Source organism: Dromiciops gliroides, chromosome 6 (genome assembly GCF_019393635.1).
Source record: "Dromiciops gliroides isolate mDroGli1 chromosome 6, mDroGli1.pri, whole genome shotgun sequence".
Classification (NCBI taxonomy): domain Eukaryota; kingdom Metazoa; phylum Chordata; class Mammalia; order Microbiotheria; family Microbiotheriidae; genus Dromiciops; species Dromiciops gliroides.
The window spans coordinates 116,654,408-116,676,770 of NC_057866.1; the positions used below are offsets into that span (position 1 = coordinate 116,654,408).

At 36.6% G+C, this 22,363-nt stretch overlaps 1 protein-coding gene across 1 annotated transcript in view; it reads left to right on the plus strand.

Moving 5' to 3' along the window:
* Positions 1-3,011: 3,011 nt before the first annotated feature.
* GRXCR1 (glutaredoxin and cysteine rich domain containing 1) overlaps positions 3,012-22,363 on the plus strand; it is a 136,736-nt gene continuing 117,384 nt past the window's right edge. Inside the window, exon 1 of the mRNA XM_043969529.1 lies at positions 3,012-3,401. Coding sequence (XP_043825464.1) covers positions 3,012-3,401 — 390 coding nt within the window. The remainder of the gene's footprint in view (positions 3,402-22,363) is intronic.

The following is a 22,363-nucleotide window of genomic DNA, read 5'->3' on the forward strand; positions in this document are numbered from 1 at the left end:
ATCAAGATAAAGCAAAGGTTCCCAAATTGACCCACGGACCTTTTATGGTCCATTGGGGTGGGTTTGTGAGCTTCACAAATTCAATTAAATTCAACAAATATTGATTGAGGGCCTTCAAGGGGCAAGGTGCTGTCCTATGTGTTGGCAATACAATGACTAATAAAATGCATCCCCTGTTTTTAAGGACCTGACAGTCTATTAAAGCAGGGGTTCTTAACTTAGGGTTTATGAATTACCATAGGGTTAATGAATTTTAAGTGATCTGTGATCTTAAATAGATAGAAAGTAATATCTTTATTTTCATTAATCTTTATCTGAAATTGAATATTTTGTTCACTTACTCTGTTTTTTTGTTTGTTTGTTTTTAGTGAGGCAATTGGGGTTAAGTGACGTGCCCAGGGTCGCACAGCTAGTAAGTGTTAAGTGTCTGAGGCCGGATTTGAACCCAGGTACTCCTGACTCCAGGGCCGGTGCTCTATCCACTGCGCCACCTAGCTGCCCCTTGGTTTTTTTTGTTTTGTTTTGTTTTGTTTTTGTTGTTGTTGTTCACTTACTCTGACCAGGGGTCCACAGGCTTTGCCACATTGACAAAAGGATTCATGACATAAAAATGTAAAACAAAACAAAACAAAACCTGAAAACCCAAACTCTTTAATAGGGGAAATAAAACATGCACATGAATAACTATGACCTTAGATTTTATGGGATAAATAAAAATAGAGATACAATGTCCTAGGAGAAATCAGACAGGGATCATTTATACTTTGGAGAAATCAGAGAAGGCTTCTTTGAGGAGGCAGCACCTGAGTTGGGTGAATAAGCAAAACTGTTCTGGGGAAGAACTTGATGGTAAAATGGACTTCCCACTCACAATCACAACTCTTGGTATTTGTAACTGGCGGATGCTAGTGTGTACTTTTGGCTTGTTGAAGTACACTAAAAGGGACCATTTTTTTTTTCTCAAGAGAGAATGAAAAATATATGAAGAAATGTGAGTGTAGGGACTTCGTGGAAACTTCATATTTAAGCACAAACATGGCAATCTGTCTGAAATGATTGCCACATATAGAGAGTATTATTCTTGACAATAACCCTAAAGTCACAGATCACCATAATTTCCTATAGATAGAATAAGAAGAATGACTTGAAAACAACCCTGTGAAGAAGGATATATAAGTATTAGTGTTCCCACTTTACAGATGAGGATTTTGAGTCTCAGAGAAGACTTGCCCAAGGATACATGGCTAGTATCAAAGGCAATGTTTGAGCCCAGGAGTCCTGATTCCAAGTCCTTCATGCTGCAATGACAGAATTAGGTCATTTCGCCTGGGCACAATTAGATCAGGATGTGAGGCCACTAGTGGAAAACACCTAGCTCCAAAGAGAGGGGAGAACAATGGCGGCAGGATCTGGGGGAGGAGATCAGGGAAGTGCTGCTGTTTTGTTTGCCAGAAGAAAAGCCAGATTGCTGTTAGCATCAGCTTTGTTCACTGGGACGAGATGAAAGAAGGAGAAAAGGTAGATAGAAGAGAGTGAGAGGGATAAGCCAAAGTCTTAAGTCTTTCCTTTGGTTCTTCCACTCAAGTTGTGGCAGCCTTCCCTCTTGCTGCAACCTCTGTAGCCTGCTATTCAATTGTCTTGATCGTTGGAGGCAGAATTGTACCTTCTGCATGGTAAGCTCTAGGCCAGATGTGAGCACCACTGAAGTGCTGCTTCCTATTCTATTCAGATGAATTCTGAATAATAAGGGAGGTCCAATGCTATTAACAACAGAAAGCTGTCACATTACTAGGATCATACAGCCCGTTCCTATGCACTTTTCTTAGACCTATTGTTCTAGTCGAGGCTAAGTGGGAGAAGGGGACATGTTATAGTCCCCTACCCCTGAACCACACCCACATTCTCAATAGCTAGAAAGTAATGAGGTCGGTTTTGATATTATTAAGGAGAGTTAAGCGGCAGGCTCCTAACAAGTACCTGGTCTTTTGAAAGTAGCTATGTGTAAGGAAAACTACAATGCACAAATTGGTGGGGTAAGCAATTTGGAGGCAAAATCTATTGCCCCATTGATTGCCAGGATTGATTTGACTGATTGGGCTGCTTAGACGGGTTTCTCTTTCCTTTCTCATTGCTCCACGTGTGCCCCAAAGCTGTGTGCTTACTCAGAGTAGACAGTTTTCCCCAAGCTGGGGACTGTATAGAATCAACAGAAAAGCTTTTACTCTGCAAAACTAATGAAAGTAAAGATTTTTTTCCTCAAAGTAATATTCCTCTAGTCAGTTGGAATTAAACATGATGCTATCTTCTGGGAATTCAGCTTGCACTAACTAGAAGACATAATAATAAGAAAATAGCATATTTGTATTAATAGTACTTTAAAAGGGAATGAATTTACACAGTTTTTACTGCATGAGATGATTATGTTTTACTTACTTGGCCTATTAGGTTTTAGCTTGGAAAAAGAGTGTGGAAGAGGAAAAAAAACCCAAACCTTTGTTTTCTGACAAATTACATCACCCTAGGTGTGGAGAGCATGATTCTTGACACATCTATGTCTTCTGAGTCAGTATCTTCTCTCTGGCTCCTCTAGTCAAAGGACATTTGAAAGAGACACTCCCTCTACTAGGCAGTCTTTGAGCCCTATTTGCTTCAAACATGCTAAATTCATTTTCCTATTTTACACTTCTTTTCTGTGTCATTGCATGTCCTCTCACTCATGTGTGCACTGTTAGAGTTCAAAGCATGCCTGTTCCATATTTAATGGAGGGGATCACTTTGCAGGTTTTAGTTTAAAGGTAACCATAGCACACACACTTGCATTCATTATTCATTGCAGAGATGTGCTGCCCATTCTTGGGAGTCCTCTTTCCTTGACAGGATTACTCCATATGTGACCTGGCATCCCTCGAAACGAGCCCGGATATTGTTGTAAGCGTGACAAGCTGGCAGGTATAATACCAACGGAAACCCGAATGATGTAAACTGGTCTGTTTCTTTGGGCAGATGGGACCATGTTTAGGAGTGAGATGAAGTCCGAAGGTGACAGGCAGCGGAAAGTCCGATTTCGGATAGCTTCATCTCACAGTGGGAGAGTCCTAAAGGAGGTTTACGAAGATGGAGAGCCGTCAGACTCGCTGGATTCCGAATGTGCCAGTAGCTGTGGGACGGATCACAATAGTGGACCAAGTGAAGAAGGACAACAGAACGGTCACTTAGGATCAGAGGGGGATGAGAATGAAAACGACCAAGATAGCTTGCTTGTGTTAGCGAGGGCTACCACCGAGAAGGGGTTTGGGACGAGGCGAGTCAACATTTTAAGCAAAAATGGTACAGTCAGAGGCATCAAATACAAAGTTAGCGCTGGCCAAGCCCTTTTTAACAACTTAACCAAAGTGCTGCAGGTAAGTAACATAGCTTTTCTTTCCCATGAGTTTGCTCTGAACTCACCATCTGGACCCCTGCTCCCTCCAGTTTCCGCTCTAAATCGAAACTCTCTTATTCATGACTTCTCTTACATACTTCATGACTCACAGTGGCACACTTGTGCATCAAAGATGTTGTCTCCCCAGTCAGCCAAGGTGAGGATAGGGTCACTGTACTTAGTAAATTAGACCTATTTCTTAAAGCCAAAATTTGCTGTAAAGTCTCTTGAGTGCTGTGTTCCCCCAGAGTGTGCTGACTAAGCAAGATAACTTTTCCCGCTCTGGCCTATGCACAAGACCTGACAGAAGTATACATTTTCAGCTGGATTCAAAGCCTTAGCAGAGAAATGGTGGGCTCTGTGCCAGCTCTCTGGCCCCAGAGTACCTCTCTGGAAGTTTAGTGGTTGCTCCCCTCACCAGGCATATAAATACTTAGAAATGCTAATGATTGGGCCCATAGAAATTATATGCAATTTTATGAAGACATTTTGAGAGTGACATTTTTTCTATTTTAATCCTAAAAGGATTACAGTTTGGGTCCCCAAACTGTATTTATCTACTTCCGAGAATTCAAGAGTAAGTAAGACTTGAAAAAGGTTATTCCAATGTGAAGGCACAGGCTTAGAACTAGTTTCACAGTAAATACACAGTTCTTTAAAAAATGAGAGATTTCACATATTAGCATAAGGAGGGATCATGCAAAAGCTTTGGAGTCTTTGGCTATCTTTTATTCAAAATAATTTCATGTCAAGGCATGTCTATGTTCATTTTTTTAAATGGAGCCCTGGTTTGGTCAGGATTATTTTGATAAAAGGCTTGCTGGTGAAAAGATGAACCATTATTTCAGACAAGGAAGCCTTGATCATTCTCCCTAAGGTGGTAATCTGATATTCATTATAATTCCATTTTCTCTGGTTCCTAACATTTTGGAAAATGATCTTTTGGAAAATTTTGTATGTCTCACCAGGGACCCCAATTGCATGTGCTGTGAGGGGGTGGTAATAGGAGTGGGGAATTTCAGCAAAATATATTTGAATATTTTTGTTTCAAAGGAAACCTTTTTTTCCTTATAGAAAAACCACTAAGTATTTTCTTTTCTGAATGAATACTGGGAAACAGAATGTTTTAGATATGATTCTTTATATATGTAGACCTTGGAGGTCATGTAGTGCAGTGAAAAGACTTTTAAATTTGAATTCAGAGGATTTGGGTTCAAAATTTGACTTTGCCCTTATCACACATGTGACCTTTGGCAAATCATTGTCCTCGGTTCCTTGAGGTTGGAATAGATGATCACTGATGTCCTTTCTATCTCTAAATCTATGAACCTTAGTTTTTTTAGATTTAGAAAAATTAAATCAGATGGAAAATGGTGTCTAGTATATAGGAGGTTAGAAACTATTTTGCACAAATTTTAATTAGAATTAAATTCATAGACTATCTTTATGCACTTTGCCCTTCAATGTTATGTAGTTCAACCTCTCATACAGTGCAGGAATTGCTTCTACAACATTCCTGAATGGAGATCATTTGTAGTTTTTAACCTGAATTAGGAATAAATTATGAAAATGTTTACATTCAATATGCATCTTTTCTCTCCTCCAACTGGAGTTATTTAAATTGTATTATGCTTCATGGAGGTATTATACTATATTACTGCACCTAATTTTTAGCCTCTGTTTTGGAACTTTTTATTCATTCTCTACCTCCTAAAATGAATTTCTTGGGCTATTTTAAGTGTGGAAAGTAAGAAATATGCCCTTTTAACATAACCTCATCCTGAAAATGATATTAACTTATAAATAGGAATTTGTAAAAATTCCTAAAGTTGGGGTTTTAATCTCAGATTAGGATAAATATTTCCTTGCATATTTTCTGCCTTCACATAATATTCACCTGTACTTTGAGAAGAAAATAAAGCAAGATATACTTCTCTTGTAATTTAATTTCCTTATTATTTGTTTTTGCTTTGAAAAAATAACCATGGTTGTTACCAGAGACTTGTAAGGGACTTTAAGACCATTAATCAGTTTTGTATCTGAGGAAGAATGATTTATAAGATGTTTTGCCTTTCTTGATTTGATGTATCCTTAAGAAAACATTTCAAAAATTAAATGAAGTATTCTTTGACCTTGTGAGGACTAAAGGTGAAGGACTAGCAAGTTACATCTAGTTTCTTGATTGATGTGGGACACAGGGAAGGTTATAACCACTTAACTTTTATTTCTTTATTTACTGCCATAAGTTTATCTTTCTCTTTTTTTTTTCTTCACATCTCACAGACTATATACTGTGTTACTTTGGGTAAGCTAATTAACCTTTCTCAGCTTCAATTTCCTCATCTGTAAAATGGGAATAATCATAGCATCTACCTCCCAGTGTTTCTGTGAGAATCAAATGAGATAATGTTTATAAGGCATTTTGCAAACATTAAAATACTATGATTAACTATTTAATATAAAATACTCTATATTATTAAAACACTATGGTTAGCTATCTATTATTATTATTTTAATGGATAACTGCAATTGAGAAAGATCTTTCAGGGACCAAAGTAGATCGTAACATCTTGAAAAATTTTGCATCTATCATCTTATGGAGAGACACTGAAGTATTTAACTTGCCCATTTGCAACTGCCTGTTCTACAATAATGATTATAGAAATGTGAGATATGGAACTTGGAGGAAAATGAATCCTAAATATTAGCAGCATAATTTAATCACTTTGTAAATCAGTTTGCTTCCTCTCCATCCTTCTAGCACTTCTATTTTCTCCCTCCCTCCCTCCCTCTCTCTCTCTCTCTCTCCCTCTCCCTCTTTTCGTGAGGCAATTGGGGTTAAGTGCCTTGCCCAGGGTCACAGTGTCAAGTGTCTGAAGCAGGATTTGAACTGAGGTCCTCCTGAATCCAGGGCCAGTGCTTTATCCACTGTGCCACCTAGCTGCCCCACTTCTATTTTCTCTTAAAAATACTTGGGCCTCCAAACATGGATTCTTCATTGAGATTCTCTGTTTAAAGAATTTTTCACTCAGCACTTTTAAGGAACAGAAGAGACTATTGAAGGAATGTTAACTTTGTACCATGCTGGGTTAATCAGAATCTTCAAGATTAAGTTTGATGAGAGTAGCAACGGACCTAGATCATTGCATAATCTCACCCTAATTTGGTGATTTATTAAAATTTTAAAGTACCTTTCTTTAAAGATCTCAAATTATGTATATAGGCTTTTAAATCTATGGATTTAGTAAGGTTGATTTTATAGACATGCTTATAATTTAATTAAACTCCAAAAATTTTTTATTGAGTGCCTAATATGTACAAGCCACTGGACTAGATCCTGATGAGGTAAAGAGAGAGACAACATAGACACCATTTTAATGAAGTTTGCATCTAATAGAATGGTTAAGATGTAGACACAAATAATTTATGGTAGGCAGAACAATGTAGAGGAAAACGAGAGGTTTTGATAATAGACTAACAGGAATTTGAGGAAGTAGGTCTCTCTTTTTGATGAAGAAAGAGTCAAGGAAGACTTCATGGAAGATAATGATATCTGAGTTGGTCTTTGACTTGAAGGTGGTCTAACATGAAGTAGAGTCTTCAACAGATGGAGAAAGAGCTAGGGAGAAGGTCTATTACAGGCATGGGAAATGGTTTAAGAAAAGGTATGGGAAGGAAGGAATAAAATATCAAGTCACTAAAAAAAAAATCAAGTCACTCATTGAGTTTGGTTGGATTATAAAGTATATGAAAGGATGTAGCATGAGATGATGATGCAAAGGTAAACTGAGGACAGATTGTGGAAGATTTTGGATGCCAGAATTAGGAGTTTATATTTTATTCAGCAGACAATGGAGAGCCAATGATAGTATTTGAGTAGTGGAATGACTTGATTAGAGTAGTATATCAGAATGTTGCTCTGACAACAGTATGAAGGATTATTTGGAGAGGTAATAAACAGGAAGAAAGAAGATCAGTTAGAAAGATATTACCTCTTGAGTGATAAGAAATAATAAAATAATTAATAGTCTAAATGAGAAGAGATTAGGATTTGAATTAGTCTAGTTGCAATAGAAGTGGAAAGTATATGGGAGATATTTTTTGTTTGTTTGTTTTGTGGGGCAATGAGGGTTAAGTGACTTGGCCAGGGTCACAAAGCTAGTATCAAGTGTCTGAGGCCAGATTTGAACTCAGATCCTCCTGAATCCAGGACCGGTGCTTTCTCCACTGCACCACCTAGCTGCCCTTGGGAGATATTTTTAAAAAGCCAATAATAAGGTATAAAAATACAAACTAATCTAACATTTGAGTTGGAGATATAATGATTGGTCTGAAAGTTTCCAATTTGATGCACTTCTATGTTATAGAAAACATGGGGATTTTGCTATATTAATTTTGTTAACAGGTCTTATATACTTCAATAGAATGATAATTGCATTTCTGGGGGGTACTGAATCCATCCACACAGGGAGCAATTTTTAATGTTCCAGAGTTGCTGTGGTCAGAAGTTTGGCATTTAGTGGCTGGTTGTCTGGTGATGTCTCTTTGAAAATAGCCGGGCTACTTACTGGACAACAGATGCACAGCTTCTCCCTCTTCCATCTCATATCTATCCCATTACACTTCCAGCTTGGTAGAATTTATGGTCCATTAGAATAACCTTTAAGACCTAAAGGTCACTGTTGTGCCTCAGCAAGTTCTACAAGTAGGTTTTAAATGGAGATACAAAATGATCATTAAATGATCATGGCTGTTTTTGACTATTTTTTAGAATGGAAAACTTTGACTCATCTTTAAATAATTGTCTAGTTTTCTTTCATTCAACAAAACAATTGCAAAAGAAATCAACTGGGGCAGCTAGGTGGCACAGTGGATAAAGTACCAGTCCTAGGTTCAGGAGGACATGAATTCAAATCCGGCCTCAGACACTTGACACTAGCTGTGTGACTCCTGGGCAAGTCATTCAACCCTCATTGCCCTGCAAAAAAAAAAAAAAAAAAAAGGACAATCAACCATCTCTTCCCCTAAAGGGCTGATTAATTAATTCATCCATCCATCCAACAACAATTTACTCAGGGTGCTGTATGTGAAAGGAAGTGTACTAGGTGTTTGGGATGGTACAAAAATCTGTTCTTCCCTCAAATGAACTTACACTTTAATGGGAGAAATAAGACATGAATAAAAGCAAATAAATTATGAAGTCCATAAGTGCATAAAAAGGTACAAAACAAAGTGCTGTGAAAATTCAGAGGGAGGGTAGATAATACGTCCAATTGGGCAAGTTAGAGGAAACAGTAAAGGCAGTCCTTACATGATGGGATAGAATATCAATAGTGGAAAAGGGTGATACAGACAGACATTCTTATCACAGGGAATGATGTTCATGAGGACCCAGAAATGGAAAAGTGTGAGATGTGGCTTGGGAAATGGCAAACACTGCACAAATATATATATGATGTCTGTGTGTAGCAGTGTTGTAGCTTTCATATGCCTTTAAATGCTGTTGAGGCCAAAGAATTCTAGGCTTCTATAGAGCTTCTATATTATTTCCCCAACTACTATTGATCATAACTTTTTGTGGTGTGGTATTTATGAAACATTGAGAACTCTTTCCATATCTGGAGTCTCCCTCCCACCACTTCTTTTGAATTTGGAGAATTCTTACCACAAGTAGACCAATGTTTGGCTTTTTTGGGGGGGGGGGCAGGGCAATGAGGGTTAAGTGACTTGCCCAGGGTCACACAGCTACTGTCAAGTGACTGAGGCCGAATTTGAACTCAGGTCCTCCTGAATCCAGGGCCGTTGCTTTATCCACTGTGTCACCTAGCTGTCCCCAAGTAGACCAGTGTTTACATTGGAAAGTAATAATAGCTTATTGCATTCCATTCTTTCTGTCATTTATGGTCCAACAGTGCCCACTGAGAGCTGGCATAGTAGTGTTTAGTAAGATTGGGATACATAACCAAGAAACCTCAAACCTAGAAATCTTCTTCTGTCCCTCTTCATTCACACAATATTCTTTCCTGTTCCTTCCATTCCCCACTATGTTTCCTAAAGGTGTTAACATCACTTTCTTTGTTCTTTTTCTTCTTAAATCGAACTCCTTGCAGGTGCCTTTGCTCCTTCTATGGCTTTCTTTTTCTGTTTTTCTGTTTTCTCTCCAGTCTAAGTGACGTTTCATGGCTCAGATCATAGAGAGTATCCTACAGAGTTCATGTCCCTTGTCTTGATCCAAGGGATGTTAATCTCAGGGGATAATAGTTATAAGTTCACTTCTGAGGAGACTAGTTCTGGCCATGAATCCTAATTTGTTTTAGGCCTGTGACTTTCTTGAATATATTAATTTTCAATTTTAGGGACGGTTGGGTTGCACCTCCTCCTGATGGGAATTGCTTGTTTCCAGTCATGTCGCCCAATTGAGCAGCTATTCTCTAATCCACCGACATTTAAAATTTGTGACAACCTGACTTTTGCTAGCAATTGTCATTGGAATGAGTAATGCTAAGCTCTGAAGGCTGAACAAATGCAATGGTTTCTGCAAGAATAACTTTAGGCTCTGGTTAATTATTTTTAGTGGCAGCCTCTGGCTTATCTCTAATTAGCAAATTAGTACCTGGTGTTTCCAAAAACTTAAGAAAGCAATGTAGCAGCAGGTCCTCACAAATATTATTGTAACCTCATGGCTCAATCTGGCAAAATTTCTGGGGTTTCATTTGAAATGATATATTTGGAACAAGTACAAAAAGCTCTATAAACACCTAGTAGTTGAAAATTGGTGTACCCTATATCAGTCATAGCATCTGGAGGGGAACTAGTCTTTTTTTAAAACGTCAAAAAGAAAGAAAGGACTTCTGGATATTTTAGGTTTAGGAGAATTTTGCAAAGAACATTCATCTGAGAACTGGGATTTCTTTGGTTAGGGTTACATCACTAATGTAGTAATTTACTCGCATTTGTTTTTCATGGGAAGAAGAGTATTTTCTTATGTTCTTTTATAAAATTTTTAAAAATTTTATTTATTTTGGGGGCTTTTGGGGGGGCAATGAGGGTGAAGTGACTTGCCCAGGGTCACACAGCTAGTGTCAAGTGTCTGAGGCCGGATTTGAACTCAGGTCCTCCTGAATCTGGGGCTGATGCTTTATCCACTGCGCCACCTAGCTGTCCCCTCTTATGTTCTTTTACCCTACCTATCCATCAATAAAAGAAGGGCAAAGTATTTTCCCAGAATTCTCCAAGGATACCTGACCTTGTAAATGATAATTCTAAATTTATGGCTTTTTCCATGTTATCTAATGTAAGAAATAATTTAAAAAAGATAGTTGTAATCCCTAAAGTCTGAAAGCTTCACTAGTTTGTAGGTTGAAAAATCAATATACTGAGAAATGGTGGTGCACTGGAGAGATCACCAGACCTAGAATCAGGAGGATTTGAGTTCAAATCCATCATTAGACACTAACTATCTATGTGACCTTAGGCAAATCACTTAATCTGTTTGCCTCCATTTCTTCAACTGTTAAATATGATTAATTATAATACCTATCTCTCAGGATTGTTGTGAGGATAATATGAAATAATATTTGTCAAGTGTTTTGTAAACCTTAAAACTCTACTATTATCATCTTCATCCACATCATCATTACAACAGGCTTGGCTAGAGATTTTCATTAATATGAGAAAACTGCCAAATACCTTTTCTCCTAAGTAAGAAATTAAAGCTGGCATTTATGCAATTTTTGCTTTCTTGGTCTACTGGGACACTTCAGGTTTTCTACAACTAGCACATCCATGGTTATCTAAGAAGTTTGCAACAGAAGAAGGGAATTTTCCAAGCTATAAGTACAGAAGAAAGACAAGCATAAACAAAATCAACCTCTACATTAAAAAACCCCTCTGATGTTATATACAATATTCTATACCCATGGACCTACCCACACCTCAGCAAAGAGGTGGAGTGAGATGTCTTCTCATATCTCTTTGGGGCCAAGCTTGATCTTCATAATTTTGCAACATTCAGTTTTGACCGTTGTGGTGATTGTTTTTTCTATATACATTGTTGTTGTTATTTTACTTCACTTTGCATCAGTTCAAGTAAGTCTTTCCATACTTCTCTGTTTCCACAATGCCTGTAATTCCTTGTACCACAGTAAATGTCCATTGCATTCATGTATTGCAATTTGTTTAACCATTCCCCAAACAGTGGGTGTCTATTTTGTTTTTAGATCATCATTACCACAAAGAAATACTGCTATAAATATTTTTGTGCTTATGTGACTTTTTTTTGTCAGTGACTGATCTCATTATTGGAGGCCAGAAAAAATATGTTTATGCGTGAAGTGGAGTAAAATATAGTACAATGTGAGAATAGCTTGTAAACTTTTAAAATATGGTCAATTTTCAACTCCCTGATCCAAACATGGAACAAGAAGGACAAAAGAATACACACTGCCATGTGCTGATAAGGCAGAGATTGTTTTAATTTTTTTTTTTTAGCAAACAATTTTCATCCTGTTACTTTTTATGATTATGCTACATTTTCTTAGTTCAATATCCAGCATACTGGTCAAGTTTACAATTTAAGTTGTAAGTGTATTCTCCCTTTACTGATTCCCAAGTTGTTGATAAAATCAGCTATTATTCTAGGCCTCTTTTTAATAATATTGGAGAAATAGATATTACCTCCCAAATTAGATTGCTTCATTTGCGCTTTGAGACCTGAATTCGCTTTAAGTTAACGTACTGATTTGAACTGTTGGAGATTATTTAGTTCTCGACTGGCTATCGGGAGCAATGACTGGAAAGATCTGGTACTGTGTTGGCCCAGACAGATTTCCCATAGAAGGTTATCTACCACTTACCTCAGGAAACCAGATCAACTTTGTCAAAGTTTCAGATTTCAGTTCCCTTACCTTGAAAACTTTCTCTGGCTTTTCTCTTCTTATCTGATCTGTTGCCTAGTTCTCACTTGGCTTCTAAAGCTGTTTCCTTCATTTACAATTTCTCTGCTAGAGAAAAAGTCTGTCTGATAGCCAAGGACTCATCTAAGAATAGAGCTTCATCACTATAGGGTTGGAAACCAGGTGACTAATAAATATATATGTATATGTGTATGTGTATGTGTATGTATGTATGTGTATATGTATGTATGTATGTATGTATGCATGTATGTATTTTGTGACAGTGACTCATGACACTGCCTCCTAAGGTATTAACACTGATTCTAGAGACAGATAACCTGGGATCAATTCCCACCTCTGATGAGAACTCCCTGTGTGACTGGCTTCCTCATCTTAAAAATAACAAAGTTAGATTAGTTGGTCTCTGAGGTCCCTTTCAGTTCTAGACTTATAGTTCTATTCTAAGGAGGGTAGATTCACATTAATTAAATCATAGATGCCTGAAATTGTATGAATTCCTTATTTTAGATTTTAGATATCTTATCCAGCCCTGAGATTCTGAACCAGCACCTGAGACGTTGGCTCTACTCCTGTCTCCTTTCCCTTCCATTGATTCTCTGCCTTCTTTGACTGCAGTAGTGCCTTAGTGCCCTCATCACTCTCTCTATTTCTGGGACTCATGAATATGGACACCAACCAAGCAATAGTATAAATTGCTTATAGTATACAATAATATGTATACACACATGTATATATGTACAAGATGACAAAATTATGTATTAGAATAAATTCTAAACTGTTCTCTGTAATGAATTTAACAATAATTAAAGCAATGAAATCCAGTAAAAGTTCTCAGCATTGTTGAACTTTTATGAGTTTCAATAGACCATTTGTTAGTTTCAACCCCGCATTTGGTTAAGTGAAAAGAGATTCTCCATGTAAAAAATCAGGCCAGGATGGAATTTAATGACACTTTTTTTAGACCTTGTCCATCTAGATCTTCCCTTGTTCTGGAGTATCAGGAACTAAAGAGATTGACTTGAAGTAATTTGATGAAAAGATCGAGCCACAGAATAAAACATGCTACCATCTTAAAGGAGCAGTTTTAAGGAAGTGACTAATATATTCTCTCTCTCTCTCTCTCTCTCTCTCTCTCTCTCTCTCTCTCTCTCTCTCTCTCTCTCTCTTTTTTGGCGAGGCAATTGGGGTTAAGTGATTTGCCCAGGGTCACACAGCTAGTAAATGTTAAGTGTCTGAGGCCAGATTTGAACTCAGGTCCTCCTGAATCCAGGGCCAGTGCTTTATCCACTGCACCACCTAGCTGCCCCTAATATATTCTCTTTCTAATCTCTAAGACCTCTATCACATAGAAAACCAAACAACCAAACTCTTGTTGTTTTATGTTTCACTGTGTCATATAATTTGATGCTTCTCTAATTGTACTGTTTTTCTTTTTATGTGTATGATTTGGGGGAGGGGCTGCTCTTACTTCCATACTGTAGCCTCTAATAAGTTTAAGGGATCAAGAAGTTGTTTACTCAGAGACCCCAAATCAGGGTCTGATTCACATTGGTGTAATGTATCTCAGGTTGATCTCTCAGGAGAAGGAGTTCTGTTTTGGTAGAGGTTTTCTGGACACATTGCTTTAATCCAAGAAGTGACACTTTTTATCCCAAAATAACATTTTTAAGTGCAGTGAAGGGTGTAGAATTTTGCACAGGAAGTATTTTGAGGCATGCAGAACACATCATATAAATAAATGCTGTGGGTTGGCCTTGAAGTTTCCTTCCATTCCAAATCTATGATTGTAGGATCATATGTTCCCAGGATTAATAAAAATGATAATATTATTTTTTGGGGGGGGACAATGAGGGTTAAGTGACTTGCCCAGGGTCACACAGCTAGTAAGTGTCAAGTTTCTGAGGCTGAATTTGAACTCAGGTCTTCCTGAATCCAGGGTCAGTGCTTGATCCACTGTGCCACCTAGCTGCCCCTGATAGTATTACTAATAACAATTTATCATCTCAATTTCTTCTTTAAATTTATCCCCCCTATTACCAACTCTATGATATCTTCCAACTTTCCTAAAGTCCTTAGAGTTTCTAACCTGAGATGCTTTCAGCTATTTTAAAGTTAAGAACAGAAACATTCTTAACTTGTAGCTGAGTACTAGTAAGGAATGGCACAGAAAATGACTACAGGAATTCTAGTAAGCCATTATGCTTGAAATAGAGTACCACCAATGTGGGAAAATAGATTAGAGGGTTTCTTTTCTTGGTGAGAGGAAGGCTATAGGGAAAGCTGACCTTAGGCCAGATAGTTTGTGCCACTATTTTTTTCCTCTAGTCATTCTCATGGCATAAAAAAAGCAACAACAGTAGAAAGAATGGTCTTTTACTCATAACTCAATCCTTTCCTCCTACTAACAGAAACTGACTGCTAAAGAGACTCTGGAGTCAGTGAAGCAGTACTTATTTAACACTGGAGAAAGAACAAGGATGAGTAGGTCTAAGCCATGGCCAGCATTTGAGTAGTATTGTCTCAGCTAACCTAACCTCAGCTGGCCTAACAATTTTTTGATTTATGCGGTTTGCAGAGCCCCAGGCCAGTCTACGCAGAGGCATAAAAACCTCAAATAACAATTAATTCTTTACATGTATTATATTTTGTTTTATACTTATGTCACTTTACACTAAGGACAGTGGCTATGCCTTATTTATACATTTTTTTCAGTGCCCAAACACAAAGCATTACATATAATAGACACTTAAATGTCTGCTGAATAATGAATCAATTGATTCAAGTAATGAGCTATCATGGTACCGTTCACGTGCTAAGAGATGAATAATTTGTTGATTTGAATTTGTTTATCAGATTGATTACCAACATATTAGTTTAGAAAGCAACTTAGATATAGGACAAATGACCTTTAATAGAGGTGAGATTGGAGAGAAAGTTTTGAAGAATGGAGTAGTGTAGTGATGGTTTTTAGGGGATTAATACAACAGATGAAGTGGCTAAAATCTGATGAGAATAAAAAATGGGAAGTGATGGTGGTAGTGGAGTATGTGTGAATATTGGGTAGGAAGTTACCTACTTAAGTATTGAAACATTTTCCTTTTACTATGACTAATGAGAAAGTATAATTTGCTAAAAAAGTATTTTCTTATCAAATAAAAAACATATTTGTCTCAGTGGTACCTTTATATGTAGGAACTAATTCATTTGTAGTTAGATTTATTTAAATATTTGATAATGAGCTGTAAAATTTGTATATATGCTAAAAATTACAAACTGAATCTAACTAATTGAAATGGTCAGACATTTTTAAAGTGTTTGTTAGTAAAAGAATTTACTAGTGAGAGTTTTGTTATTTTTTAAAACATTTTACTTATTTTACATGTGTTATAATTTGTCACTTTCACTACTCCTTTCTCCTGAACAAAAGAAAAAAATTCATAAACATGTTATTCAGGAAAATAAATATTGGCCATGCCCAAACAGTACGTCTCTCTTCAGGGGGCTTCACCTTCAGTCTTTTGGATCAATGGTTTATCATTACCTTGGCCAGAATTCTAAAGTTTATCAAAGTTGTATTTTTTATTTTTTTGTTTTGTTATTTTATAACTTTTTCCTACTTCTGCTCATTTTGCATTACCTTGTAGAAATCTTCCTAGTATCTTCTGAAATTGTTCATTTTATCATTTCCTATGGCATGATGATATTCCATTACATTTGTATACTATAATTTGTTTAGCCATTCCCTAATGGGAGGACACTCCATTAGTTTTCCATTTGGGGCTATCATGAAAAGAACTGCTATAAGCATTTTTGTACATATAGGTCATTTTCCTCTTTCTTTGATGCTTTTGGGACATTGAGGCTAGTGAGAATTTTAAATGCTATATAAATGTTAACCTTTAATGAACTTACATACATAATTTCATTTGAGATTCATTACAACCCTTTGACATAAATCAACTCAATTCAACATTTGTTAAGAATCTACTATGTGAAAGACTCCAGGGATGCAAAGAAAAAAGCTAAACCATCTCTTCTGTCAAATAGTATACATTCTACTCATCCTACAGATTTTATCCTCAAATCTCAGTGGTGTAAATAAATTCCAACCTATTTCTGCCACAAAATTCCCTCTTTTAGCATCCAAAAATAGCTTATCATGCAACTATTGCTTGAAGATTACTAGTGAGAGAGAACCTACCACTTTGGGGCTAAATCTTCTATTTTCAAGGTACTTTAAGGATCCAAAGATGTGTAAATACATGTCTATCCTCAAGAGCTTATACTCTAGTGCATGGGTGTCAAATTCAAGGCCCTCAAACCATGTGGGCAACAAAACACCTAAGTATGGCCTGAATGAGGTGAAAATGTAATTGGGAAATGTCTGACAAAATAGATAAAAATACAATACAAAATAGATATTCTTTTTTTTATGTATAAGGTATTTTATTTTTTCCGTTACATGTAAAGATAGTTCTCAACTTTTGTTTATACAAGCTTTACAATTTCAGATTTTTCTCCCTCCCTCCCCTCCCTCCCCCCTCCCCTAGACAGCAGGTAATCTGATATAGGTTATATCTATATATCTCTATACATATACATATAGATATATACACAAACATATATATACACATAATAACATTAATCCTACAAAATAGATATTCTTAATTTGTGGATTTTTAAGTCAATTTATAGTCCATAGGGATCTGTTTCTATTTGACATCATTGCTCTAATATAAAAATAAAATATTCCATAATAGCCCAATGGTAGTTTAACATTTATACTGCCTTTTCTCACCAGACCTAGGAGGTAGGTAGTTAAGCATTATTATTCCCATTTTAGAGATGAAGAAACTGAGGCTCATAAAGGTAAAGTAAATTAATTACCCATGTTTACATACAATATAATGCCAGAACTAGGATTTAAATTAAGTTCTGCCAGATTTCAAGGCAGCATTCCTTTGTTCAGTGATGCTGTCCAAGAGGCAGTGCTGGAAATGAGAGGTGTAGGCAGTAAGTGCTATGAATTTAAATGAGGATGATATCATTGAATACTCAAGTGGACTAGGAAAAGGTTGAGGAAGACTAACATCTAGAGTTAAACCTTGAATGATGCAAATTTGGATAGGATGATGAACAGGGAAGGTATTGAAGGAATACAGAAAGACAAGAAAAATCAGAAAGGCTGAAAAGTGTAAAGTATATTTGAAATAGGAAGAATAGACTCATTTATTTGAAAAACATTTATACTGAAGATTGATGTGGAAGATAGGGCTGAAAAGTGACATTTTAGCCAGATTGTGGGGGACCATGAGCACCAAGTTAAAGAGTTGATCAAACTAAGCATTAAAAGTGTTCACATGGATATTAGTTGTTACTGATAACATTTATTGTTAGGCCCCTTTATCCTGTAGACTAAATCATTATACACATATTAAGAGCCAGGCTTAAGTAAGTGATGAGGATACAAAGTTGAAAAACAACAGTCTTTCAAATAGCTTAGTGTTTATTTGAAGGAGATGGAGAGAATATATTGTTCACTCAATTCACAGAAGAATGTAACATGGTAAGGGGGAGAGAGAGAGGATAAGGGAAGAAAGAAGAGGAAGAGGGGGGGGGAGAGAATTAGACAAATGTTCAAGGAACATTTGAAAAGAAAAAAAAAACTTTTCAGTTTGGAGGAGGTGGCACCTAGACTGGGACTGGGGAAAAATCCACAACAAAGTCTACAATGAGCAGAAAGGAGGAGGAAGTAGGATTATGGCATCAGTACAGAAGTGTAAGAGGTCTACAACTCTGTACTGAGCTTGTCAAGGTACAAAATATGGAGAGCAAAGAGACGGAGATGAGAAACTTGGTGGATATCTATCACTTAGTGGTGGGAGAAAGGATAAAACAGAGAAAGGGACTAAAGGCAAACAGTTAAAATGTCAGAAGAATTTAGCAGAGATCAACATCATAGAAGACAAAGGAAGAGAGATCATTCAGATAAAATGGAGAGAGATAGTCAATATCATAAGCTGGCAGAAACATTGAAAAAATTGAAGACTAGGGTAAAGTCAATGGACTTAAGTAAAATACAGGTTGCCTTTGAGAGAATAGTTTATGGAGAGAAGGGAAACTGGATTATAGATCATTAAAAGAGGAGTGTGTGGTAACTATAGTAGGTGTAGTGAATTATACTTATATTATAGATTATTCTTTCTAGTTTGAGCACTTTTGATCAGAAAATTGTTTTTACCCTGTTCAGCAATGGTGGTGAAGCTTGCTGATTCAGTATTGAGGTGGTGGACAGTGACAAGCCATTTCCTGATTAAGTAGTATTGCATTTTTATTGTGTTGTGTGAAAAGAAACCAGTGTTCCCTTAGGGAACTCAATAAATCTACCAGTGCTTGTAAATTCAATTAGACTGGACCAATATTCTGTCTTTTTATGGTTTGGATTGTTTACAGAGCAATAGTAAGACCTCCATGAGCCTCTGATGTAGGAGGAGAGAACCACTTCACTGCCTTTTTGTCTCAAAAAGTTTCCATAACCTGGTTATGTAATTTTTTCTTTTCTCTCGTTTGTTAATCAGTATTAAAGCAGCTAGGAAATAGTATATCTGTGTCTTTTTCCTGTGGGAAGAGTGTGTGGTAACAGAGTTATTTACTTTGTCCATGTAACAAGGGATCAATGTTTCTGGTAATGGATAAAACTATGATGGGACAACAGCAGTTGCTTCTCTGACCTGTTGTTCTGAGATTCCGTTCCATGGACCTGAGGGTGTGTTTTCAGAACCTATATGTAATATCTAGAAGTTTAGATGCAGAGGTGAGAAGAGATCAAAATCGACTCTACATTATCAGGTATCCAGTTACCTCAAAGATGGGGGAAGGCTTCTAGAGGCTTGGTCTTTATCTTTGTATTCAGAGTAACAGGGTCAGGGAGGGGTGGGAGGTAAGGAGGGAACACAGATACATTAAGTGCTTACCATCTGCTAGGCACTGTGCTAAGTGCTTTTACAAATAAGATCTCATTAGATACTGACTATGAAAGCAAGCAAGACCATTGCAATCTGGCCTGTTGTCATAAATAAAATATGGTTTATTCTATTGAATTAGCAGCTTTTATGAGTGAAACTGGAAGCCATTTTTAGTTAGTTTTGCTTCTATGGATAATAATCACCTTCATCTAGGCTGTTGCTTTTAACTTCTTCCAGAATAAAATATGTCTAGGTTTATAGGTTTGTAATTATTCATGTCACTGATGCCAAATGAGGTTGTTCTGTTGAGTTTAGAGCAAGGGTTTTAACATGACATCTCTGAAATTGTGGATTTTTAAAAAAGCTACTTTGACAATACTGCCGAGGATATCATAGCATACAAGAAAAGTCAAGAACTTCTGGTTTAGTTTTTTTTCTTTTTTGGTGCCCCTCCTTTACTTGCTACAGAAGGTTCCAAAATATGCTTTAGTGATATCTGAAGAGTCATAGAATTGGAGAGAGACTTTGAACAGTTGCCTATAGATTTGTCTTCATGAAGGATATTGTCAAAACCATATTAAGTAGGTGAAGGTAACAACTTATATTTGAAGACCAAAAGCTGTAGCTGTTTTATAAATGATGCAAACGATTGTTCAGAGCTGGGGTTTTTGCATAGACAGTTTTCTCTTTGAGCTGTTTCAAGGTCATGAAAATAAATTAATTTCTGTAATTTCCTTTGGAGAAGTCTATTTGTTGAAATCAATTACTGCATCAGCATAAGTACTGAATTGCAAATTCAGATTCAATTAGCATGAAGAGTCTAACATTACTTTGCTATAATCCTTTTGGTGGTGAACTTGAACTAATGCTATTATTAGGACAAAATAAATGGGGAAAACGAGGGAGACTAGTTTCTCGAAAATTAAGTTAAAGTCTTTGATCAGACTTTTCCTAGGAATGATCTGATACTATTGGTTATATTGAAATATCTATGTACATGTTGTTCATAGTACAGTGAAGCAACACCTAAAACCAGAGGGCAAGAAGAGTCTGTTCCCTGCTCCCCGGTAACTAGGTGGGAGCCCTGAACCTTAAAGAGAGTGATGGAAATCTGTAGTTACCACTGCAGGGAGTTACCTTCAGAAACCCAGAGTTAACCCCAACAGTGTTCTTGAAGGACTACTCAGAAAGAATATTATGGGGCAAAAAGGACCCTATCTCCAATATCTGTGCCTTTACATTGGCCATACACTATACCTGGAATGTATTCCCTCTTTCTCTCCTTCTGGAACCTCCCATTTCCTCTAAAACTCTGTCAATGTACCATCTTCTACATGAAAATTTTCATAATCTTCACATCTACTAGTGACCTACCTCTCAGACTACTTGATATTTGACTACTGCTTATTAAGTTTTTTATATATGTGTACATCTTATGTCCCAAGACAGAATGAAAGTTCCTTAAGGGCATGGACTATTTCCTTTTTGTCTTTGTATCTTTAGTACAGAGTTCAGAGCCTGTTTGGTTGGATGACAAAAGGTCACCAGCTCCTCCTACAAACACTAGTGAGCTATCAATGACGCAAAGGGTGATAAGCTCTCCCTTGAAGGAAACAACAACAAAAATTCATCTTCAAATTTAGTTATAAAACTGTCTTTCCCCTTTCATGCAGCAAACATACTTGCATTGTTTCTCCTAAACCCCGTATTAAAACCCCTCCTCTTATGTCATCATGGCCAGGGGAATGGGGGTGTCTCTTTTGTGTATGGCTTTGACTTAATGGCCACTGAAGTCTCCTCCAACTCTTCAGTTCTATGATTTCATTATTGTTTGTTCATATTACTTAAATAACAATAGAATTTAGAACTTAGAGGGATCTTCGAATTTTTCTGATCTAGCCAGATAATTTTATAAATAAAGAAACTGAGGCTCAGAAATTCTGTGCCTTTCCAAAGGTCACACAAGCAGCAGGCAAGGGGTAACATATGGGCTTAAAGCCTCAATCTGAGATATTGACTTGCTTTACTTGGGTCAAACTCATGTCATCCCTTGTCAAAAAATTCATTTGTCCAGTATATTCAGAGATATGGTATGTTACAGAGGAGAATAGCATGGAGTTGACCAGGTAAAACCAAAGAAGAAATCATAGATAACATCAGCTAATAAGTGATTTTCTTGAGCAATGTGTCTGCTTCACCTTTGTTTTCTCAGAAGATCCCAAACCTATTATAATTGTCCATATGCTGGTTGAATCCTTTGTGGGGTACCTGTAAAAATATGGCTAAAAACTGCCCAGGATAGGAAGACCTGGATGAGTTATGCTTTTCACCATTAGAGGTACCATAGTGTATAGAGCATAGGACTTATAGTTAGGAAGACTTGAGTTTGGATATTGCCTCAGACCATTCTTAGGCATGTGACACTGGGCAAGTCATAACTCCTCAGTCTGTTTCTTCATCATAAACATAGCACTTAACCTCAAAGTGTTTTTGTGTAAATAAAATGAATTAATATACACAAATCATGTTGAAAACTTTAAAACACTAAATTAACATTCATGTCGTCATCATCATCAATATTTTAGCAAATAAGATGGAAGGAGAAAGCATTCTAGGCATAGGGAATGGTGCTAGCCAACATATTATATTCAAGGAATGAAGGTAATTTCTATTTCACAACAGCATAGAATATGTGACAAGAAACAGGATAAAATAAGGCAGGAAAAACAGATTGGAGTTGGCTTATTCAGGGACTTGGAATGAGAACTTCATTTGGTAGAAGACAGAATCTTTTAAAGGTTTTTTTTTAAGTGATCAGAGCTTTACATAGGGAGAATTAACATATAAAAACATAAAACATTGAAAAAAATTCTCAGATGTGGAATGCAAAGACTAAAAATTCTGCTAAAGCCATAGTCCATTTGCATTTTTAAAAGGGAAAACCTTTTCTATTAATAGTAGGAAAAAATTTAAAAGTCCTATTTACTCCATTATTGATAGCATAAATTATAGCCTGTTGTTTCATTCCAAAGATATTGTGACTTTTGTTAATCTCTTCCTTA